We start from the raw sequence: 26,041 nt of genomic DNA on the forward strand, positions 1-26,041 counted from the left end.
GTTGACATATGTTTGTTTGATTTTTCCCCAACCAAGAGCACCACTTCAAATATAGTGTACAAATGTTCCCATTTGTCAGCTGTACTTATGGATTTTGAAAATGCTGTACTCTATATGGTCTTGGTGGAACCAGAAGCTGTGGTACTCATACCATTAGATCTAGTTAAATGCAGGATTTAGGCTTGTTGGTATGTATTTCAAAATTGTCAGCTGTAGTGTAAACTGAACAGTTTTAAGTTAACCTGTCTCATTTCAAACACTGAGCAATCTTAGTCTAGCTAATTGTAGGTAATTTATTTAATTAATTTAATGATTGTGTAGTATTAGATGTATTTGTAACTTAGGTTAGGATTTATTTCACAGATAATTTTGTAGTTATTTTAACTAGGTAGCTATTAAATAGTTATTAACTATTTAATAGCTATTGTACCTAGTTAAAATAAATACAAAGTTGCCTGTAAAATAAATATAAATCCTAAAATAGCTACAATGTAATTATTAGTTATATTGTAGCTATATTAGGGTTTATTTTATAGGTAAGTATTTAGTTTTAAATAGGATTAATTTATTTAATTTTAGGAATATTATTTCGTTTATTTTAAATTATATTTATGTTAGGGGGTGTTAGGGTTAGGGTTAGAGTTAGGTTTAGGGGTTAATAACTTTATTATAGTAGTGGCGACATTGTGGGCGGGAGTTTAGGGGTTAATAATTGTAGGTAGGTGGCGGCGATGTTAGGGAGGGCAGATTAGGGGTTAATACAATTTATTATAGTGTTTGCAAGGCGGGAGTGAGGCGGTTTAGGGGTTAATACATTTATTATAGTGGCGGCGAGGTCCGGTCGGCAGATTAGGGGTTAATAAGTGTAGGTAAGGTAGCGGCGTCATGGGGGGAGGGGCAGATTAGGGGTTAATAAATATAGGTGTCGGCGATGTTGGGGGCAGCAGATTAGGGGTTCATAGGGGTAATGTAGGTTGCGGCGGTGTCCGGATCGGCAGGTTAGGGGTTAATAGTATAATGCAGGTGTCAGCGATAGTGGGGGCAGCAGATTAGGGGTTAATAAGTGTAAGATTAGGGGTGTTTAGGCTCGGGTTTCATGTTAGGATGTTAGGTGCAGACTTAGAGAGTGTTTCCCCATAGGAAACAATGGGGCTGCGTTAGGAGCTGAACGCTGCTTTTTTGCAGGTGTTAGGTTTTTTTTCAGCCCAAACTGCCCCATTGTTTCCTATGGGGATATCGTGCACAAGCGCGTTTTTCCAGCTTAACGCTACCGTAAGGAACGCTGGTATTGAGGGTTGAAGTGGAGATAAATTAGGCTCAACGCACCCTTTTCTGAGCCTAACGCAGCCACTCAGACAACTCTAAATACAAGCGTTGTTTGAAGGGTGCGCTGGGAAAAAAAGCAGAGTTAGCTACTCTAAATCTAGGCGATAGGAAATTATGCACAAAATTTAGCAAACTGTGCCTACAGTTTCTTTAATAGTGTGCATGTTTTGATAAAGCATGTGCACAATTTGCTAAATTGTTGGCACATCTTTACTAAATAATGCCCATGTTTTGATATAACATTTGCACAACTTAATTAAAAAAAAAAAAAAAATTGGATTGCGGTTGCAGCCTATGTGGCGCGATAACGCCATCCGGCAATAGTGCCGCAAACCTTGAGGACACCTACAACAAGAAAGACACAGGTGACAAGGACAGCTAGACAGGTTCAATTGTGTGAGTTTACAGTTACCAGAGTCCAATACTTTTGTAAGACACTGGTACCTCACAACATTCCCTTTTTCTATATATATCTATACCAGTTGCACTGGACTGAACTGGGTTAACCTTTTAACCAGTTCTCAGTTTCTAATGGAGAGAGCTCTTATGTCTCTCGCCAAGCCCCCAACTCCCTCATGAGATGTTATAAGGAAACAACACTAATTCCACATTAAGGAACAGATAATGCAAAAAGCATGCAAAGCACCAAAAGTAATCTTTGAGGGTCATAATCTTCAGCCTTTTACAGATATATCACCTACGACTCTTAGAAAATGAAGAGAATTAAAACCTATTGTGACAGGCTTGATGAAAGCCCAAATTAAGTATGGATGAGGCTTCCCGTTCAAGATGCTATTCATGGAAGAAAAAACTTATTTTTCCTGCACTTCATAAGAGTAAGGTCAATCCCTACTAAAAAAGCTGCAGATTGAGAAATTCAGTACAGAACTAGCTCAATCTCCAAAACCCCAACATAAACCTTTAGGAGCATATTTATCGAGTTTCGTATTTGATCGGGTTGATTTCTGTTCTCCGCCTCAGAGCAGGCAACAGGTTATGAAGCAGCTGCCTTTAGACCACTGCTTCATAATTTCTGTTTCAGGCTCGCCAGAAACAGAAGTTATAAAGACCGCTGCTCCATAACCTGTCCACTTGCTCTGATGTGGCGGGCAGAAATCAACCCGATCGAATACGATCGGGTTGATTGACACCCCCTGCTAGCAGCAATGATAAATGCAGACAGCATATGCTGTTGCCATTTATCGATGTGCAGCGGACATGATCCGCTATATCGGATCATGTCCACTCACACCATAGTAAATAGGCCCCTTAGCCTGTTCTTGGACCCCAATTTGCAAAAATGATAAAGCACAAAGACTCAGGCAGCAATCTGAGAGTACCACTTAAAGAAACTTACAGCTAATATATTGCCTACTTCTGTCTACTTGCACTATTGGACTGTCCATTCATTAGTGGACATTTTTTATCTCTTTATACTTTATTACCAAGTAGCGTGTTATGTTTAGCTATTAGTTCTGTTCTCCCCCCCCCCTTCCCTTTTCTCCTTTACCTGTTTGGTCGGTATTAATATTGATTATGTTTACTCAAAAGATACTGAATGGTTGTCCACAACTCTTTTTGAGTCTCAGTTTAAACTTGTTTTGGTTAATCTAAATGTTTTGATGTTTTTATATGTATTTATGTTTTCTTAGTGTTCATTGTTCTGCCATGCCAAGATCACACAAGATTTGTTTGATCAGCCAATAGGATTGAACTTGCACTAAATATTTCTCTTTATGGTCGTTTAATAATGGTTAAGATGTCAATCCTACCAAAATTGTTTTATATATTTAGGCCCTTGCCTGTTAATATCCCTACTAATGTTTTGCACAAACTCCAAAATGATTTGGCCTCTTTCATTTGGAAGAGGCAAAAACCCAGAATTAACAAAAAAACATTAAGGGCTAGATTACAAGCGGAGCGCTAATTTAAATAACCAGCCATTACAAGTGGCTGGTTATTGCTACCACAAGCATGCAGTAGTAATTAGTGCTCCAAAAATTAACCAGAGATCAGATCTCTGGTTAATTTTCTAAATTTGCCCCAAGTGCCCTTAAAATACAGTGTAAGGTATGCTTTACAAAATAAAAAATTTTAGTTTTTAAGAAATAAACAAAAAACAAACAAACAAACAGCATGAAGCAGTTTGTAGGGGTTAAAGTTGGCAGGTGTGGGGTGTTATTAAACAAATGGCACTAAAATGTGCCTTTACATTGCGGTTTATGGGTAACTGTGTGTTCCCTATAAATATATATTCTTATATAGAAACATGCTCTCGTGCTCTGGTAGTACGAGTGGAGCGCAAATATTGAGCTTGTAAAAGAGCACTTTTGCCCTCCACTCATAATCTGGCCGCAAGTCAGCACAGGATCAGAGGTGGATTGGGTCTCTGAGACTTAATCGCATACTATTTTGAAGCACAAACCACTCAATTCGCATTGTGGCATAATAAAACAGATCCAATAGGTCCAACTAGAATCAGACCTGATAATGATTACTCCCATATTTAAGTTGCTTTGGTCCACTCGCTCACACAGACCAGATTCATGGATGAAACATTATGCCCCATAATAAGTTATAGATCTAAAGCGACACCCCTGGTAACAATTTCCACTTCCTTTGATACTGTTCTCCAGACAAAGTGGGCCAACAGAGGCCTTTATCATATAGTTGACACACTACGTGGTCAATCTTTCTTAACCTGTAACCAATAAAGGAGTTTAACGCTCAAGATCACTCCAGGTGGTTTCAATATTTTCAACGTAGAGCAAGAGTCTTTGAAGTAATGGGTAAAAATATTTCCACCACTGATACTTATTTGGAATATTTATGTTTGGCTATAAAACGAGTAACAGACACCATCTAAAATCTATACCCGATATTTAACATTCCTCCCAAAACAATCAAATTACCCTTTATGCTCAGATGGGAAGCAGACCTCAATTTTACTTGGTCTAACAAGAAATGGTGTGATACACTGAGAAAAGGCACTTTCTTTTTGGTCTGCTCTTTTAAGGCAAAACTAACTTAAGGTAGCCCTTAGGTTGTATTATCATCCCTCTAGATTGTACACAGACGACCCATCCAGAATTACATGTTTCTAAGGTTGTGGGGGAAGAGGCACTTACACATAGACTTCTGCTATACTTAGTACTATTTTTAACAAACCCATCCAATTGACTCCTACTCAAGCATTATTGCATGAACCAATTCAGGAGTTCCACACAAGAGCTAATAGTAACATTAGCTTTGGCCTCTATAAATGTTTAATGGTTTGAAACTAAGAATTGGTTATCATAGTGATTGAAACAATTTAACGGTATTTTATCAGTGATTAATTAATAAGTTACTTGCACCTTGTACAATTCTAAAGGGAGTTGAAGCAAATCATGTGTTTATTTTAATAAAGAAGCAAATAAACTATCATCATTAAGAAACAAATTTATCTAAGGTTAATTTTCAAATTTTGAGCACTTTACAATTTGCCTTAATAAACAGGAAATTTTCATTACTGTATAAAGTGACTTTAGTGGTTTGTAGAATATTAGATTAGACACAGTGGGGCCTATCTATCAAGCTCTGAATGGAGCTTGATGCCCCGTGTTTCTGGCATGCCTGCAGATTTGCCAGAAACAGCAGTTATGAAGCAGCGGTCACAAAGACTGCTGCTCCATAACCTGTCCGCCTGCTCTGAGCAGGCGGACAGACATCGCCGCAATTCAACCCGATCGAGTACGGCCACGAGTCTGCAGGGGGCGGCGTTGCACCAGCAGCTCTTGTGAGCTGCTGGTGCAATGCTGAATACGGAGAGTGTATTGCTCTCCGTATTCAGCGAGGCCTGGCGGACATGATCCGCACTGTCGGATCAGGTCCGCCAGACCTTGTTAAATAGAGGCCAGTGTGTTGGTCACTGCAGAGGCTAAAAAACACTTGACTATGAAAACTAAGCCAATAAAAAAAAGCTTTTTTAGGGCTTTGCCCTAAAGCAATTTAGCACTTTTACTAAAAAAATACAACCATATTCTACAATAAAAGTAACCCCCACCCTCAAAAAAAGCCTATCTAAGGATATTTGTTTGGGCATTGCCCTTAGAATGCCATTTCGGTATGGCAATGCTCTAAAGCTCTTTTGCTGCCCAATAAAAAAAAACTATTCTAGAAAAAAACTATCCAAAGAAAAAGATTGTTCTGAAAAGGAGATTTGGTTGGGAATTGCCTTTAGAAAGGCATTTGGTAGGGCAGTGCCCTAAAGCTCTTTTGCTTCCCAATAATAAAAAACCCATTTCTAAAAAAAAACTATCCTTAAATAAATATATAAAAAAGTATTTCCTTGAAAAGGACATTTGGTAGGTGAAAAAAACCTACTAAAAAAATACCGCTAAACCCCAAAGATGGTACTCACCAAATTTGAATCTGGCTCCTTTGTGACTGCCAGCTGTGGTGCTCCTCTTCATGAAGGGCCCATCTTCATCATGTATGAGGCAGGGGCCCATCTTCATGGAGGTGGCAGTCCTCTTCTATCTTCATCCCGGTGGCAGTGGTCAATCTTCATCCATCTTCTGCCACTGCTCTGCTGGGGAAGCCTTCATCTATCTTCCACCTTATGCATCTACTTATGTTCTCATCTTCTTTTCTTTGGATCTTCCATTGCCAACAGCCTCTTCATGCAGTCACCCATCATACACTGAAAGTTGAATGCAAGATACCACCCTTGCATTGCTATTGGCTGATTTTCATATACAAATTAAATATTTTTCTATTGGCTGCTATGAATTTGGATTTGGAAGGCAAGGTACCCCTAAATAAGGTTCCCCTATATAATTTAATATAATTCAAACTTCAGTGTGTGGCGAGTGACCGTATGAACAGGATATCGGCGACGGAACATCATAAGATGATGAGAAGATAAGAAGACCCATCAGGCAGAAGTTGGATGAAGACTTCACCAGCAGAGAGGCAGAAGAAGAAGGATGAAGATGGACCACCAACGGGATGAAGATAGAAGTAGACTGCCTCCTCCATGAAGATGGGTAACCACCGCCTGCTAAAATAAAGATGGGCCCCACCATGAAGAGGAGCCACAGTTGGTGATTACTTATGTGCCGGATTAAGGTTTGGGGAGTACCATCTTTTAGGCTTACCAATAGGCTTTTTTTGGGGGGTGTAATTGTTTTGTAGAAATGGGGGATTTGCCCTACCAAATGCCATTTTTAGGGCAACCTTTTTAAGGTTGTTTTTTTAGAATAGCATTTTTTCTACACCTTAGACGTACTAATCTCTATTCAACTTTTTGGAACAGTACAATTTATAATATTAAAATCTTATACAGTGATACATCGATACACAGTAAAAACAATGATTAGAGTGCTTATCTAGTAGCTTAGTTACAGGACGCATTGCAACAACGATAGTTAAATAAATGAATATTGGAAAAATAGTAGTAACACATAGATATAAAGCCAAATGTTAGAAACTATATGGAATAGAACTACAATCAACTATTCGTGTCAGGTATTTAACTATACTGTTACAATGACAATTTGTTAGAGGCCACTCTTAGTACTAAATTTAGGACTAATTAATCCCATTTATACTAAAGCCACTAGTTGGCAAATGCAAGAATTTATTGACAACGATATGTTGATACCTGAATGGCTGTAAGTATGGCAGAGTAGAGTCGTTACCAATAAAGATCACAAAACTATATTGTAATGCATAACTGTAAAAGTGTTGTAGCTAAACACCAGGTAAAAAGAATATAATTTTTGACCCCTGACTCAAAGAGTTTAATATGTTAGTTAGAGAATGTATCTATATTTATTTAATTTCCTTGTGAACCAGTCCCACTATATTTTCAAATACATAATGGAAATATTGTGCCCTGCTGAGTAACAGAAAAAGTTCCAATGTATGGAGTGGGAAATAGTTAACAAGTAAACAATTTACATAGGCTAACTCCTAGCAATACATTATTGACATATACTCAAACTATAGATAGTGGAGAATCCCGAAACTCATATTTATAAAATGACAACTAAAGATTATATAACATGATGGAATTGTAGATATTGAGTAAATCACTTTTTTTTTTTAAATTAATAGGGAAGCCTTCAGATATAAAGTAATTTTTGGTGGCTACCCATTTGTTCCCAGAGAGATATACATAGATTAGGGGATTACTAGAGAAGCATGGTATTAACATAGTGGCTTAATTATTTTCCTTGATAGAGATCTAAATCCCATCTGGAGTTGATTCCTTTTGGTTCTTTTGTTCCCAAGGTGTAGAGGCGGTACCTAAAAATGTCACACTCAGGTGTATAAAAAGGTGCCTCCTACTAACACACTTATTTTCGACAAAGCGCCAGTAAGGTGTGAAATGTGTCAGATGACGTCACTCTCCGACAGCACCTAGGCTCCTAGGTCACTGGCATGTTTTTGCAAGCTGTGATTGTTTTAACCTATGTTTATTAAAGGTATGCAGTTTACTTCTACTCTTTAAGCAGTATAGTGCCTTCATTTTACCACTTCAAGGGGACACCTGTTTTTGTTGTACATATTTATATATACAGGTGGCCCTCGTTTTAATCCGGTTCAATTTACACCGTTTCAGAATAACAACCTTTTTTTCCAGTCATGTGACTGCTATTGAAAAGCATTGAGAAGCAGTGCATTTATTAAAATAGCCAGTAGGTGGAGCTGTCCGCTTGTGTTGCAGCAAAGCCAAGCAAGCTGAAATTAATCAATTTAACCAGACCTGAGATATTGAGCAGATTTCAAAGGAACAAGATCTTCCTGTCTATAAATCAGTCCAGATTGGATTGCATAGAAAGAACTGTTTGCAGAAAAATGCAAGTGAAGTCTGTGTTGTGTGATTATTTTATTAGGTTTATAATGCTGTTTAGCAAATATTTTTGTTCATTTAACTTAGTTTAATTATATATTCTGTGTTGTGTGATTATTTTATTAGGTTTATAATGCTGTTTAGCATTTAAAGTCTTAATTTCAAAGCTTTAAAAATAATGTATTAGGTGTTACTTATGACAATTTTTAGAGGGGCCTGGAACCTATTTCCCTCACTTCCCATTGACTTACATTATAAACTGTGTTTCAATTTACAACGGTTTCGATTTACAACCATTCCTTCTGGAACCTAACCCCGGCGCAAACTGAGGGCTACCTGTATAGGAATACCAGGATGTGTAGTGCACTGTATCCAAATAAACTCCAAAGTCAGTCAAGAAGAGAATATAAAATCCAAAATTGCTTTATTCAAACCATTAAAAGCATAGTCAATATACAGCCTCCATAAAATCGCATCTCATAATCACAATGTGAACAGATACACCTGCAAACGCGTTTCATGCATGCGCACTTGGTCACTGCATAGGTATCTATCTGTGCACACCTCTATTTATTCAAATTTCTCTTAAAGCTACAATGAGTAATATATACACTCAACCAAAGGGAGAACAAAGTGATTGTTATAAAGACATATTAATATTAATATTATATCTAGACATTATTAAATTAGTCTAACATTCTATCATAGTGAAATAATCGTTTGTTACATTACATGTTTTCATAAAAAAAATCTCTAATTGTCTCATAATTGGAAATAAATCTTATTTTACAGATCTATCGCTATTTCAAATTACTGTCTTTATGTAAATATATATGTATAGAAACTAACATCTTGTTATGTCTTGTAAGTATATCCTTTTTGGAAAAATAAAGGAGTTAATCTCTTAACGAGAGAGGTACATATTATTTGACACTCTATTTCATAAAAATGTTATGTGTATCAAAGTAAATAACAAAATAAGTGTGAATCAATACATAGGTGGAGAGCCCACGGAATGTTCACATGTAGTATGGAAGAGAGAGAGTGAATACATTACTCAGGAAAATAGATCTAAATCTCTTCTCATATTAAGAACCTGAGGACTACTAGTTCTCAGAGTAAAAATACAATATATCTCACATTTGTTCAGTTTGTTCTCCCTGTCACCTCCACTATTCCATACCGGCACATGATCAATACCCTGTATAGTTAGTTACGTCACATCAGCATTATGTAGTTCCTTAAAATGTCTCACTACTGGAGTGTCAGAATCTATAGGGCCTATTTATTATGTGTCTGTACAACATGATCCGATTCAGCATTGCACCAGCAGCTCTTTTGAGCTGCTGGTGCAATGCTGCCCCCTGCAGATTTGCGGCCAATCGGCTGTTAGCAGGGTGGTGTCAATCAACCCGAACGTATTCGATTGGGTTGAATTGCGGCAATGTCTGTCCACCTCCTCAGAGCAGGCGGACAGGTTATGTAGCTGCGCTCTTTAGACAGCTGCTTCCTTACAGTGTTTCTGGCGAGTCTGAAGGCTCGGCAGAAACACGGGCCATCAAGCTCTATATGGAGCTTGATAAATGGGCCCCTATATCTTCTATGGATCTAAGATGTTGAAGAAACCTATCTTTCAAGGGGCGCTTCGTTTTCCCTGTATACTGTTTTAAACAAATTTGAGATGTAAGTAAATAAACTACATGTGTAGTTGAACATTTATGAAAAAAATAATATCATGTTCTTGTCCAGTACTACTAGATTTAAATTTGCTTCCTTCTGTAACATGGGAACACGTTTTACAAATTGGACGTCTACATTTAAAGAATCCATTTTTTTTTTAAGCCAATTAGTGTTAGATTTAGATGGCAAGTCAGATGGAGAAAATTAATTTGCCAATGTCTTTCCTCTCCTAGTGACAAAATCACAACCTTTTTCCACTATCTCTTTGATTATGAGATCTGTATGCAATATAGGAAGTAATTGCTTAATAATATTGCATATTTTGTGATATTCGTCACTATAAGCGGTAATACATTTGAGTTTAGACTCTCCTTAAGCTTTGTTTGTATTTAAGCAAATCTTTTATAGGGATATGTTTTATCTCCTCCCTTACTCTCTCAAGTAATGTTTGTTCATATCCTCTATCCTTCAATCTGTTGGTCATGATTTGTGCCTGTTTTTGTTAGTCCTAATCTTAAGTACAATTTCTTCTAGCTCTGTTATATTCCCCTTTGGGGATACCTCTAAGGACATGTCTTGGGTGGCAAGAGTCAAATTGTAAAATAGTATTTCCTGCCGTAGGTTTCCTATACAGTGTGGTACTGATGTGTCCATTTGCATCATCAGCCATTATTTGTATATCTAAAAAGCTAACGGATTCCACATTGTTCTCTCCTATGACTGAGATCCCCCATCCATTGTCGTTGAGGTAGTCACAGAATCCTCTTGCCATATCATCATCCCCATCAAAGATGAAAAGCAAATCATCAATATAGCGATACTATTGTATCATTTTTTTTTAGAGGAATTTCCATCTGCATAGACATGAGACAGCTCCCACCACCCCATACAGAGGTTAGCATAAGAGGGGGCAAATTTTGCCCCGATAGCTGTCCCACATCCCTGCAGATAGAAATCCCTTTGAAACGTAAACAAATTATGTGTCAGTAAATATTCTATTGCTCTTAGTAAAAATTGTTTTGTTATGGGTTCAAAATTACCATATAAATCAAACATATTTTCCATTGCTGTCATGCCCTTTTCATGTAAGATGGAAGTATACAATGACGATACATCAACCACAAGAAATCTATAAGTAGATTTCCACCTACATTCTTTTAATTTAGTAAGTAAATCAGTTTTGTCCTGTATATAACTTGGCAAATTTTTAACTAAGGGCTGCAAAAAAAGTATCCACCAACTCGGACAATGGCTCATTCAGAGAGTCTATCCCCGCAATTATGGGGCGACCTGGGGGGCAAACGGGATCTTTGTGGATTTTGGGGAAGAAATGGAAGACTGGTGTTAGAGGAAACTGTGGTATAAGATTATCACAGGTAGATGTGCTAATAATGTTGTAATATTTCAGCCATTTGTACTATTTGAATCAATTCTTTTTTAAACATTTGCGTTGAATTCTCTTTAAGTTTAGTATATACCTCACTATTTTTTTAATTGTCTTTCTGCTTCCATTATGTAGTCTATGGTGTTCAAGACCACAACATTTCCCCCTTTATCAGGTGGCCTTATTGTTATATTCTCATCCTTGCTCAATTTTTTTAAAGCTGTTTTTTCTTTATGTGACAAATTAGAGTGTGTATACTTCTTTTTCTTTTTACTCTTATCATTAAGGATTCTCAGTTTGTCCTCCATTGTTTTCTGAAATATATCTAGAGCTTTTGTTCTTGTATGAACAGGGTAAAAATGACTTTTCCTTCTAGTCTTCACATTTTCATCCCTAACTGGATTGCCTTCATTTTCTCTGTCATATATATCTGTTAGTATCTGATGTATTACCTCTTAGTCTTGACATTTGCTGTAAATCTACAACTGTAAACCAGTCTGAAAAAGATAATTGCTCACCTGGTTTAAGTTGTGTATATTCCTGGGTGGTCAAATCTTTTTGTGGCTCCAAATTAACTGTACCAAAGAAATGTTTGCGCAAAGTGATTTTGCGTACAAAGTGATTAACGTCCAAAACTGTTTCAAACAGGTTAAATTGGTTTGAAGGCACAAACTTTAAACCCTTAGATAACATTTCTTGTGATTTGTCAAGTGTTACACTAGACAGATTAATCATATTGTTATTATATATTGTTATTATATACTTATATTGTTAACATATATATTTCTGATTTTTCTGTCCCTGAGACCTCGTCACATACATTTTCTGATTTCTTCTGGGGTAATATTGCTTGTTTTGACCCTCTCTTCTTGCTTTTTCCCCTTCTTCCTCTATGTTTTTTTTTCTTATTGTTACTTTTGGGGCATCCTCGTTTTTTGACTGTTGTAGCGAGAAAATAAGTCATTCAAAACCTATGAATCAGTACTCATCTCCCTTGAGTTTTCAAGGATATATTATTAAATAAATAAAATTATATATATATACTAGTCCTAAAGCCCGTTCACACAGGCCATTTTTTGCAGGGTACAGCGGTCCCACCCCTTGCGCTCTCTCCCTGCCCCTCTCTTTTGCTCTCTCTCCCCCTCTCTTTTGAGATCTCTCTACCCCCCTCTCTTTTGAGCTCTCTCTCTCCCCCCTCTCTTTTGCGCTCTCTCTCTCCCCCCTCTCTTTTGCGCTCTCTCTCTCCCCTCTCTTTTGCGCTCTCTCTCTCCCCTTCTCTTTTGAGCTCTCTCTCTCCCCCCTCTCTTTTGCGCTCTCTCTCTCCCCCCTCTCTTTTGCGCTCTCTTTCTCCCTCCTCTCTTTTGCGCTCTCTCTCCCCCCCCTCTCTTTTGCGCTCTCTCTCTCTCCCCCCTCTCTTTTGCGCTCTCTCTCTCCCCCTCTCTTTTGCGCTCTCTCTCTTCCCCCTCTCTTTTGCGCTCTCTCTCTCCCCCCTCTCTTTTGCGCTCTCTCTCTCCCCCCTCTCTTTTGCGCTCTCTCTCTCCCCACTCTCTTTTGCGCTCTCTCTCTCCCCCCTCTCTTTTGTGCTCTCTCTCTCCCCCCTCTTTTGCGCTCTCTCTCTCCCCCCCTCTTTTGCGCTCTCTCTCTCCCCCCTCTTTTGCACTCTCTCTCTCCCCCTCTCTTTTGCTCTCTCTCTCCCCCTCTCTTTTGTGCTCTCTCTCACCCCTCTCTTTTGCGATCTCTCACCCCTCTCTTTTGCGCTCTCTCTCCCTCTTCTCTTTTGTGCTCTCTCTCTCTCCTCTGTCTCTCTCCCCCTCTCTCTCTCCCCTCTCTCTCTCTCTCTCTCTCTCTCCCCCTCTCTCTCTCTCTCTCTCTCTCCCCTCTATCTCTCTCTCCCCTCTATCTCTCTCTCTCCCCTCTATCTCTCTCTCTCTCCCCTCTATCTCTCTCTCTCCCCCCTCTCTCTCTCTCCCCCTCTCTCTCTCTCCCCCTCTCTCTCTTTCTCCCCTCTCTCTCTCTCCCCCCTCTCTCTCCTCTCTCTCCCCTCTCTCTCTCCCCCTCTCTATCTCCCCCCTCTCTCTCTCCCCCTCTCTCTCCTCCCCCTACCCTCTCTCTCTCTCTCTCTCCCTCGCCTCTCTCTCTACCTCCCCTCTCTCTCCCCTCTCTCTCTCACTCCCCCTCCCCTCTCTCTCTCTCACTCCCCCTCCCCTCTCTCTCTCTCCCTCCCCCTCCCCTCTCTCTCACTCCCCCTCCCCTCTCTCTCTCACTCCCCCTCCCCTCTCTCTCCCCCTCCCCTCTATCTCTCCCTCCCCTCTCTCTCTCCCCCTCCCCTCTCTCTCTCTCTCTCTCCCTCCCCTCTCTCTCTCTCCCTCTCTCTCTCCCTCCCCTCTCACTCTCCCCCTCCTCTCTCTCTCTCCCTCCCCTCTCTCTCTCTCTCCCTCCCCTCTCTCTCTCACTCTCCCTCCCCTCTCTCTCTCACTCCCCCTCCCCCCCTCTCTCTCTCCCCCTCCCCCCCTCTCTCTCTCCCTCCCCTCTCTCTCTCCCTCCCCTCTCTCTCTCTCTCTCTCCTCCTCCCCCCTCTCTCTCTCCCTCCCCTCTCTCTCTCCCTCCTCTCTCTCTCTCCCTCCCCTCTCTCTCTCTCCCTCCCCCATCTCTCTCTCCCTCCCCTCTCTCTCTCCCCCTCCCCTCTCTCTCTCCCTCCCCTCTCTCTCTCCCCCTCCCCTCTCTCACTCCCCCTCCCCCCTCTCTCTCTCCCCCTCCCCTCTCTCTTCCTCCCCTCTCTCTCTCCCTCCCCTCTCTCTCTCCCTCCCCTCTCTCTCTCACCCCCCCTCCCCCCTCTCTCTCTCTCCCCCTCCCCCCCCCTCTCTCTCTCTCCCCCTCCCCCTCTCTCCCTCTCTCCCTCCCCTCTCTCTCTCCCTCGCCTCTCTCTTTCTCTCTCTCCTCCTCCCCCTCTCTCTCTCTCCTCCTCCCCCTCTCTCTCTCTCCTCCTCCCCCTCTCTCTCTCTCTCTCTCTCTCTCTCCTCCTCCCCCTCTCTCTCTCCCCCCCCTCTCTCTCTCTTCCCCTCTCTCTCTCTCCTCCCCCCCTCTCTCTTTCTCTTCCCCCCCTTTCTTTTGATCTCTCTGTCCCCTTTCTTTTGCTCTCCCTCCACTCTCTTTTGCTGTCTCTCCCCCTCTCCTTTGCTCCCTCTCTTGTGCTCTTTTTATCTCCCCTCTTGATCTCTCTCTCCCCTCTTGATCTCTCTCTCACCTTTCTTATCTTTTCCCTACCCCCTCTTTTGAGCTGTTTTGAGCTCTCAAACTGCACAGCCTTTCACGGCCCGTCTGGCCCCGCCCCTTCACGCATGGCCATGCCCCCTCGCGGCCCTCGCGCTCAGCCACGCCCCCGGCCACGCTCGGTCACGCACACTTCTGCTCGCACTGCAGAGCAGAGATTTAGGGACTCTCAAAGGCCAGGTGTGTTTGTCCTCGTGCTGTGCTGTCTACTGCGCATGACAGCTTCGGACAAACACACTTGGCCTTTTATTATATAGGATATATATATATATATATATTTAGGGTCTGATAATTGAAAGTTCGCCCATCACAAAAAAGAAAAACTACAATTATCCTCTCAGGGACAGTCTTGGTTCAATAATCAAAGACAATGGTCTGTCCCTGTGAGTGGCAAACTATTTCTCATAGAGGCCAATTTATCAATGTCTGTCCGAAATGATACGCTGTAGCGTATCATGTACGACAGACATCGCTGAATGCCGCCAGCATACGCTGTCTGCATTTATCATTGCACAAGCAGTTCACCAGAACTGCTTGTGCAATTCCCCTGCAGATTCGCAGCCAATCGGGGGGGTGTCAATCAGCCCTATCAAATAGGATCGGGCGGATTGAAGACCGCAGCCTCATAGGTAGCGGATTAGTTATGGAGCAGCAGTTATGGAGCAATGAATTAAAGAGGGCTCTCTGCTATGTAAAAGCTTGCAATGTAGTACACAGGGAGAGCCCAGCATATGTATAAACTTTAATGTTATGACTAATACAAATCAAAACAGTGAAGCGACCTGTAACAAATTGTTGATTGTCTGATACGTATATTTTCAGAACCTGTTTATCACCTCAATAAAAATATTTAAAAACAAAACAAAAAAAAACAGTGAGGCGGAAATGTTTAGCTAATTATGCTTGGATTTGAGAGACCAGTTCATACACCCATGTTCTGACCATTTTACAATAAAAAAAGAAATTACACTTTCAGATAGATTATGAGTTTTGAGCGCTATAGGGAAATTAACGACCGCAACATTTTCGCCATTATTTCACCTCCCTATAGCGCCTGCTATTACAGGCTTTAAAAAAGCAGGCTTGCGCGGGCGACATGATTGCGTTGAGCTCCATACCGCACTGAAATCAAGCGCTGCTTTGACGTGCTCATGCATGATTTCCCCATAGACATCATTGGGGAGAGCCGGCAAAAAAAAGCCTAACACTTGCGATTGCGGAAACAAAAGCTCCATAGCGCAGCCCCATTGATGTCTATGAGGAAAGAAAAAGTTATGTTTAAACCTTACACCCTAACATAAAAACCACGTCTAAACACCCCTAATCTGCCGCCCCTGACATCGCCGCCACCTATATAATGTTATTAACTTCTAATCTACCGCCCTTAACATCGCCGCCACCTAAATAAAAATATTAACCTCTAATCTGCCACCCTTAACATCGCCGCCACATACATTAAAGTTATTAACCCCTAATCTGCTGCCCCCAATGTTGCCGCCACTATACTAAAGTTATTAACCCCTAAATCTCTGGCCTCCAAGATTAGCTGATTGGAACAGCCAATAGAATGAGAGCTCAATCCTATTGTTTGATTGGATTAGTCAATAGGATGAAAGCTCAATCCTATTGGCTGATTGCAACAGCCAATAGGATTTTTTCACCTTTAATTCCTATTGGCTGATAGAAATCTTTCAGCCAATAGGAATGTAAGGGACGCCATCTTGGATGACGTCACTTAAAGGGAAACTTCATTTTACAGCGACCATCGTAAGAAGAGGATGCTCCGCGCCGGATGTCTTGAAAATGGACTCGCTCCGCGCCGGATGGAGGAAGATAAAAGATGCAGTCTGGATGAAGACTTCTTGCTGTCTGGATGAGGACTTTGCTGGCTGGATGAAGATGGAAGAGGCTGCCCGGATGAAGACTTCTTTCCGCCTGGATGATGACTTCCCCGGCTGGATGAGGATGGATGTCCAGACTTCGAAAACTGTAAGTGGATCGTCTGGGGTTAGTGTTAGGTTTTTTTAAGTTTTTTTTTTCTTTAGCTTAGGGTTTGGGCAATGTAAAAGAGCTAAATGCCCTTTTAAGGGCAATGCCCATCCAAATGCCCTTTTCATGGCAATAGTTAGCTTAGGTTTATTTGGGAGGGTTGGTTGGTTGGGTGGTGGGTTTAACTGTTGGGGGGTGTTTGTATTTTTATTTTTTTACAGGTAAAAGAGCTGATTTCTTTGGGGCAATGCCCCGCAAAAGGCCCTTTTAAGGGCTATTGGCAATTTAGTGTAGGCTAGGGTTTTTTTATTTTGGGGGGCTTTTTTATTTTGATAAGGCTATTAGATTAGGAGTAATTCATTTTTATTTTTGATAATGTGTTTTTTATTTTTTGTAATTTAGTGTTTATTTTTTGTAATTTAGAAAATTGTATTTTAATAATTTTATTTTATTTTATTGTAATGTTAGTTTTTAGTGTAAGGCAGGTTAGGTTTTATTTTACAGGTAACTTTGTATTTATTTTAACTGGGTAGTTAGTAAATAGTTAATAACTTTTTACTAACTAGTCTACCTAGTTAAAATAAATACAAACTTACCTGTAAAATAAAAATAAAACCTAAGATAGCTACAATATAGCTATTAGTTATAGTGTAGCTAGCTGAGGTTTCTTTTTAACAGGTAAGTTTGTATTTAGTTTTAAATATGAATTATTCAGGTAATAATTGTAAGGTTTATTTAGATTTTATTTTAATTATATTTAAGTTTGGGGGTGTTAGGGTTAGGTTTAGGATTATGTTAGGGTTAGGTTTAGGGGTTAATATATTTATGTAGAGTTAGTGATGTGGGAGGTCAGGGGTTTAGGGGTTAATAATTTATTTTAGTATAATGGCGACGATGTCGAGGAGCGGTGGTATAGGGGTTAATTAAAAAAATTTGTGGCGGCGATGTCTGGAGCGGCAGATTAGGGGTTAATAAACTTATTATAGTGTTTTCTATGCGGGAGGGCCTCGGTTTAGGGGTTAATAGGTAGTTTATGGGTGTTAGTGTAATTTTTAACACTTTAGTTATGAGTTTTATGCTACAGCTTTGTAACTTAAAACTCATAACTACTGACTTTAAATGGCGGTACGGATCTTGTCAGTATAGGGTGTACCGCTTACTTTTCTTTCATGTAATTGGCAAGAGTCCATGAGCGAGTAACGTATGGGATATACATTCCTACCAGGAGGGGCAAAGTTTCCCAAACCTCAAAATGCCTATAAATACACCCCCCACCACACCCACAATTTGCCTCCTATGGAGGTGGTGAAGTAAGTTTGTGCTAGATTTCTAAGTTGATATGCGCTTCTCAGCATGCTGAAGCCCGGTTCCTCTCAGAGTGCAGTGAATGACAGAGAGATGTGAAGGGAGTATTACCTATTGAATACAATGGTCATCCTAACGGGGATCTATTTCATAGGTTCTCTGTTATCGGTCGTAAAGATTCATCTCCTACCTCCCTTTTCAGATCGACGATATACTCTTATAATACCATTACCTCTGCTGATTCTCGTTTCAGTACTGGTTTGGCTATCTACTTTATGTAGATGAGTGTCTTTTGGTAAGTATGTTTTCCTTTATTTAAGACACTCTTAGCTATGGTTTGGCACTTTAAATGTAAAGTTCTAAATATAATGTTTGTACTTATATTTGCCATGATTCAGGTTTATCAGTATATTTTCTTTTTTACAGACTGTCAGTTTCATTTTGGGAAATGCACATATTAAAAAAAAAAAAAAAATTCTTACCTGAAATTTTTCAAAATTGACTTTTTTTCCAAATTGCGGGCTGTTAGGCTTTCGAGTGCGCAAAATGCTATAATTTATTGCGTCATTTTTGGCGCGAGACTTTTTTGGCTTGAGAATTACGTTTGTTGACATATTTTCGTCATTTCCAGCGTCTTACTTGGCGCCGAAAAATTTCACATAGTTGCGTCATCTATGACGCTCGTGTTTGTTGCAGACATTTTTGCCGCCAAAAAATATTTTGTCAGTTGTGGGCATCATACTTGGCGCCAGACTTTTGACATTATTTAAGTCTTCATGTATTTTTGCTTCTGGTTTCCAGAGGCTTATTCTGTTTGCATTTTTTCCCATTCCTGAAACTGTCATGTAAGGAAATTGATAATTTTGCTTTATATGTTCTATTTTCTATTACATATTGCAAGATGTCCCAATCTGACCCTGTATCAGAATCTACTTCTGGAATGATGCTGCCTGAAGTCGGTTCTACCAAAGCTAAGTGCATATGTTGTAAACTTGTGGTAACTGTTCCTCCGGCTGTAGTTTGTGTTAGTTGTCATGATAAACTTTCAAACGCAGACAATATTTCCATTAGTAATAATCCATTACCTGTTGTTGTTCCTTCATCATCTAATGTTCAGGATATTCCTGTTAATGTGAGAGAATTTGTTTCTAATTCTATTCAGAAGGCCCTGTCTGTTATACCACCTTCTAATAAATGTAAAAGATCTTTTAAAACTTCTCATAAATTCGATTAATTTTTAAATGACCGACAGCATTCTGATTTATCTATCTCTGATGAGGATCTATCTGGTTCAGAAGATTCTGCCTCAGATATTGACACTGACAAAACTTCATATTTATTTTAAATGGAGTATATTCGTTCTTTATTAAAAGAGGTGTTGATTGCATTAGATATGGAGGATACTAGTCCTCTTGATATTAAAACCAGTAAACATTTAAATTCGGTTTTTAAACCTCATGTAGTTATTCCAGAGGTTTTTCCAGTTCCTGATGCTATTTCAGAGGTAATTTCTAGGGAATGGAATAGTCTGGGTACTTCTTTTACTCCTTCTTTAAGGTTTAAGAGACTGTACCCTTTGCCGACTGATAGATTGGAGTTTTGGGAAAAGATCCCCAAAGTTTATGGGGCTATCTTTACTCTTGCTAAGCGTACTACTATTCCTACGGTGGATAGTACTTCTTTTAAAGATCCTTTAGATAGGAAGCTTGAATCTTATCTAAGGAAGGCTTATTTATGTTCAGGTCATCTTCTTAGGCCTGCTATTTCTTTGGCTGATGTTGCTGCAGCTTCAACTTTTTGGTTGGAAACTTTAGCACAACAAGTACCAGATCCTAATGTGTATAGTATTGTTAAGCTAATTCAACATGCTAATAATTTCATTTGTGATGCCATTTTTGATATCATTAGAATTGATGTCAAGTATATGTCTTTAGCTATTTCAGCTAGAAGAGCTTTATGGCTTAAATCTTGGAATGCGGATATGACTTCTAAGTCAACATTGCTATCTCTATCTTTCCAAGGTAATAAATTATTTGGTTCTCAGTTGGATTCTATAATTGCAACTGTCACTGGGGGAAGGGAGCCTTTTTGCCTCAGGATAAAAAATCTAAGGGTAAATTTAGGGCTGCTAACTGTTTTCGTTCCTTTCGTCAGAATAAGGAACAGAAACCTGACCCTTCCCCTAAAGGAACGGTTTCCAATTGGAAGCCTTCTCCAGTCTGGAATAAATCCAAGCCTTTTAGAAAATCAAAACCAGCCCCCAAGTCCACATGAAGGTGCGGCCCTCATTCCAGCGCAGCTGGTAGGGGGCAGACTTCAATTTTTCAAGGATGTTTGGATCAATTCAATCCAAAATCATTGGATTCAGAACATTGTTTCTCAAGGGTACAGAAAAGATTTCATGGTAAGACCGCCTGTGAGAAGTTTCTTTCTCTCACGCATTCCAGTGAACCCAGTAAAGGCTCAGGCTTTCCTGAAGTGTGTTTCAGACCTGGAGTTATCCGGGGTAATTGTGCCAGTTCCATATCTGGAACGGGGTCTGGGGTTTTATTCAAATCTGTTCATTTTTCCAAAGAAAGAGAATTCTTTCAGACCAGTTCTGGATCTAAAAATTTTGAATCGTTATGTAAGAATACCAACATTTAAAATGGTGACTATTCTGCCTTTTGTTCAGCATATATGTCCACAATAGACTTACAGGATGCTTATCTTCATATTCCGATTCATCCAGATCATTATCAGTTCCTGAGATTCTCTTTTCTAGACAAGCATTACCAATTTGTTGCTCTTCCTTTTGGCCTAGTAACAGCTCCAAGGATTTTTTCTCAGTGCCCTACTCTCTGTAATCAGAGAGCGGGGTATTGCTGTTTTTCCTTATTTGGACAATATCTTGGTACTTGCTCAGTCTTTACATTCTGCAGAATCTCACACGAATCAACTAGTGTTGTTTCTTCAAAGACATGGTTGGCGGATCAATTTACCAAAAAGTTCCTTGATTACTCAGACAAGGGTAATCTTTTTAGAATTCCAAATAGATTCAGTATCCATGACTTTGTCTCTAACAGACAAAAGACGTCTGAAATTGGTTTCAGCTTGTCGGAACCTTCAGTCTCAGTCATTCCCTTCAGTAGCTATGTGCATGGAGGTTTTAGGTCTCATGACTGCAGCATCGGACGCGATCCCCTTTGCTCGTTTTCACATGAGACCTCTTCAGCTTTGTATGCTGAACCAATGGTGCAGGGATTATACAAAGATATCACAATTAATATCCTTAAATCCCAATATTCGACTATCTCTGACTTGGTGGTTAGATCACCACCGTTTGGTCCAGGGGGCCTCTTTTGTTCGTCCAACCTGGACTGTGATTTCAACAGATGCAAGTCTTTCAGGTTGGGGAGCTGTCTGGGGATCTCTGACAGCGCAGGGGGTTTGGAAATCTCAAGAGGCGAGATTACCAATCAATATTTTGGAACTCCGTGCGATTCTCAGAGCTCTTCAGTTTTGGCCTCTTCTGAAGAGAGAACCGTTTATTTGTTTTCAGACAGACAATGTCACAACCGTGGCATATGTCAATCATCAAGGGGACTCACAGTCCTCAAGCTATGAAAGAAGTATCTCGGATACTTGCATGGGCGGATCCAGCTCTTGTCTAATCTCTGTGGTCCATATCCCAGGTATAGACAATTGGGAAGCGGATTATCTCAGTCGCCAGACTTTACATCCGGGAGAATGGTCTCTTCACCCAGATGTGTTTCTTCAGATTGTTCAGATGTGGGGGCTTCCAGAAATAGATCTGATGGCTTCTCATCTAAACAGGAAACTTCCCAGGTATCTGTCCAGGTCCAGTGATCCTCAACCGGAAGCAGTGGATGCGTTGTCACTTGCTTGGAATCATCAACCTGCTTATATCTTTCCTCCTCTAGTTCTTCTTCCAAGAGTGATTTCCAAAATCATAATGGAGCGTTCATTTGTACTGCTGGTGGCTCCAGCATGGCCACACAGGTTTTGGTATGTGGATCTTGTTCGGATGTCCAGTTGCCAACCTTGGCCACTTCCGTTAAGGCCAGACTTTCTATCTCAAGGTCCATTTTTCCATCAGGATCTCAAATCATTAAATTTGAAGGTGTGGAGATTGAACGTTTAGTGCTTAGTCATAGAGGTTTCTCTGACTCAGTGATTAATACTATGTTGCAGGCTCGCAAATCTGTGTCTAGAAAGATTTATTACCGAGTTTGGAAGACTTACATTTCATGGTGTTCTTCTCATAAATTCTCTTGGCATTCTTTTAGAATTCCTAGAATTTTACAGTTTCTTCAGGATGGTTTGGATAGGGGTTTGTCTGCAAGTTCCTTGAAAGGACAAATCTCTGCTCTTTCTGTTCTGTTTCACAGAAAAATTGCTAATCTTCCTGACAATCATTGTTTTGTAAAGGCTTGGATAGGGGTTTGTCTGCAAGTTCCTTGAAAGGACAAATCTCTGCTCTTTCTGTTCTGTTTCACAGAAAAAATGCTAATCTTCCTGACATTCATTGTTTTGTACAGGCTTTGGTTCATATCAAGCCTGTCATTAAGCCAATTTCTCCCCCTTGGAGTCTTAATTTGGTTTTGAGGGCTTTACAGGCTCCTCCGTTTGAGCCTATGCATTCTCTGTACATTAAATTACTTTCTTGGAAAGTATTGTTTCTTTTGGCCATCTCTTCTGCTAGAAGAGTTTCTGAATTATCTGCTCTTTCTTGTGAGTCTCCTTTTCTGATTTTTCATCAGGATAAGGCGGTTTTGCGGACTTCATTTAAATTTTTACCTAAAGTTGTGAATTCCAACAACATTAGTAGAGAAATTGTTGTCCCTTCGTTATGTCCTAATCCTAAGAATTCTTTGGAAAGATCTTTACATTCTTTGGACGTGGTTAGAGCTTTGAAATATTATGTTGAAGCTACTAAAGATTTCAGAAAGACTTCTAGTCTATTTGTTATCTTTTCTGGTTCTAGGAAAGGTCAGAAGGCTTCTGCCATTTCTTTGGCGTCTTGGTTAAAGCTTTTGATTCATCATGCTTATTTGGAGTCGGGTAAATGCCCGTCTCAGAGGATTACGGCTCATTCTACTAGGTCAGTTTCTACTTCCTGGGCTTTTAAGAATGAAGCTTCTGTTGATCAGATTTGCAAAGCAGCAACTTGGTCTTTTTTGCATACTTTTACTAAATTCTACCATTTTGATGTTTTCTCTTCTTCAGAAGCAGTTTTTGGTAGAAAAGTTCTTCAGGAAGCTGTTTCAGTTTGATTCTTTTGCTTTTTAATTTCAGTTTTTCTTCAATATAAAGATTAAAACTTTTTGATTTGGGTTGTGGATTCTTTTTTCAGTGGAATTGGCTGTCTTTATTTTTATCCCTCCCTCTCTAGTGACTCTTGCGTGGAGTTCCACATCTTGGGTATTTGCTATCCCATACATCACTAGCTCATGGACTCTTGCCAATTACATGAAAGAAAACATAATTTATTTAAGAACTTACCTGATAAATTAATTTCTTTCATATTGGCAAGAGTCCATGAGGCCCACCCTTTTGTGGTGGTTATGATTTTTTTGTATAAAGCACAATTATTCCAATTCCTTGTTGATGCTTTCGTTCCTTTCTTATCACCCCACTTCTTGGCTATTCGTTAAACTGAATTGTGGGTGTGGTGGGGGGTGTATTTATAGGCATTTTGAGGTTTGGGAAACTTTGCCCCTCCTGGTAGGAATGTATATCCCATATGTCACTAGATCATGGACTCTTGCCAATATGAAAGAAATGAATGTATCAGGTAAGTTCTTACATAAATTATGTTTTTGGCTTGCTAGCCAAACTCGTAATACCGGCACTATGGAAGTCCCATTGAAAAAGGACTTTTTAAAAGTGCGGTACTGACGTTGCGTGACGGCCAAAAAGGTGTGCGCTACACCTATACCTACAAGACTCGTAATAGCGGCGTTAGGGAAAAAGCAGCATTATGAAGCATAACGCTGCATTTTCACTCATAGCATCAAACTTGTAATCTAGCTGTTTGTCTTTTGTAAAAGTATGAATTTCTGTGTGATTTTTGCACATGTAGTCTACTTAAATTACTATTAAGCTGTGCATATTTAATTTGATTTATTTCCGTATAATTTACATACAAATTTTAGTTTTTTGGTAAAATACCTTTTTTGGTGAACAATTTTGTTATGATTTTTGATGCACCTTAACAATACTATTTTGTGCAAATGGATTAAGTATTCATTGTGTATGATTTTTAAATTATGATTTTTATTGTGCACTTTAGTAATGTACTGTATGCATCTCCTTCCCATATGAAAATGCAGTATACGCCCCTTAGCAATACAGCCTGTTTTCAGGGTAAAAAGTGGCTTTAGATAATTCCACCAGGATAATAGAAGTACTGACAATCATTCTTATAGACTCTCACCATCCCAGAGACAATTAGGGCCCTTAGTGATTAGTGCTTTTAATATAAATATGTGTTTATTTGTTTTTTTAATAAATATAGGGTTTCTGTCCTAGCTACCATATTGATATTCAGATATTTTAAAGATATCTGAAACCCAAAAAATTTCATTTGTGCTTCAGACAGCGCATACAATTTTTAAAAAAAGCTTCCATGGCACTATATGGGTGGAAATAGTGCAGCTATCCATTGTTCTGGCAAATGAATAATATTTTTGCAACACTGTTGCCATTTAGTGCTCCAGACATATGAACACTCCTAAGCTTACATCTCTGCTTTTCAACAAAAGATACCAAAGAGAATGAAGAAAATGTGATAATAGAAGTAAATTAGAAAGTTGTTTAAAATGGTATGCTCTATCTAAATCACGAAAAACAAATGGTTTTCAAGTCCTTTTAATATATCCAGTTAACACTGATTTGTATGGGATGACATTTGCTAACCACTTATATAATTTTGTAATCTTTTCTATATTTAATACTAAGATTTTAATTAATGGTTTGCACAAACAATTCACTACAAGATGAATCCTACCTTCAACTTCTAGCTTTGCAGGTTTGGAATATGCCGTTCCCAGGCTGTTTTTAGCTACACATCGATACTGACCAACATCTTCTCTTTGCACTTTCTGAATCCTTAAACTCCCAGATTCCAGAATGGCAATACGAGCATTTTCCTACAAATACAACAATAAAATACGGTTGTATTATATCATCTATAATATCACTATTGGCAATTTAAGTCATATACAGTTGTCCTAATGTGTCCGTGGGTCCGGATAAGTTCCAAGAACTACCGGGGATACCTAAAACCGCCAATGGTAGCAAACTCTCACCTAGATTACGAGTTGTGCGTTAGGGTTAAAAAGCAGCGTTAAGAGGTCCTAACGCTGCTTTTTTCCTAACGCTGGTATTAGTAGTCTTGAAATGACAGGCTCACCGCTCACTTTTTTGGTCAGACGCAAAAATACCGCAAATCCACTTAGGTCAATTGCGTATTCTATATTTTCTATGGGACTTGCCTAATGCCGGTATTACGAGTCTGACAAAAAGTGAGCGGTAGACCCTCTCCTGTCAAGACTGATACCGCATTTAAAAGTCAGTGGTTAAGAGTTTTATGGCCTAATGCCGTAACATAAAACTCTTAACTAAAGTGCTAAAAAGTACACTAACACCCATAAACTACCTATTAACCCCTAAGCCAAGGCCTCCCCACATCGCAAACACTAAATAAAAATGTTTAACCCCTAATCTGCAGAACCAGACATCGCCGTCACTATAAAAAATATATTAACCCCTAAACCGCCGCCCTCCCGCATCGCAAACACTAGTTTAATTTTATTAACCCCTAATCTGCCGTCCCTAACATCGCCGACACCTACCTACATTTATTAACCCCTAATCTGCAGCCCCCAACGTCGCCGCAACTATATTAAAGTTATTAACTTTAAATAACTATTTAATAACTATTGTACCTAGTTAAAATAAATACAAAGTTGCCTGTGAAATAAAAATAAACCCTATGCTAGATACAATGTAACTATTAGTTATATTGTAGCTATCTTAGGGTTTATTTTATAGGTAAGTATTTAATTTTAAATAGGAATAATTTAGTTAATGATAGTTATTTTATTTAGATTTATTTAAATTATATTTAAGTTAGGGCGGTGTTAGGGTTAGACTTAGATTTAGGGGTTAATAAATTTAATATAGTGGGGGCGACTTTGGCGGTGGCAGATTAGGGGTTAATAAGTGTAGGTAGGTTGCGG

At 39.5% G+C, this 26,041-nt stretch overlaps 1 protein-coding gene across 1 annotated transcript in view; it reads right to left on the reverse strand.

Annotated features, from left to right (window-relative positions):
• The window catches only part of MUSK (muscle associated receptor tyrosine kinase), a 329,242-nt gene that overhangs the window by 253,451 nt on the left and 49,750 nt on the right, over positions 1-26,041 (reverse strand). Inside the window, exon 5 of the mRNA XM_053700005.1 lies at positions 24,808-24,949. Within this exon, the coding sequence (XP_053555980.1) occupies positions 24,808-24,949 (142 nt within the window). The remainder of the gene's footprint in view (positions 1-24,807; positions 24,950-26,041) is intronic.

Source organism: Bombina bombina, chromosome 2, assembly GCF_027579735.1.
Source record: "Bombina bombina isolate aBomBom1 chromosome 2, aBomBom1.pri, whole genome shotgun sequence".
Lineage (NCBI taxonomy): Eukaryota > Metazoa > Chordata > Amphibia > Anura > Bombinatoridae > Bombina > Bombina bombina.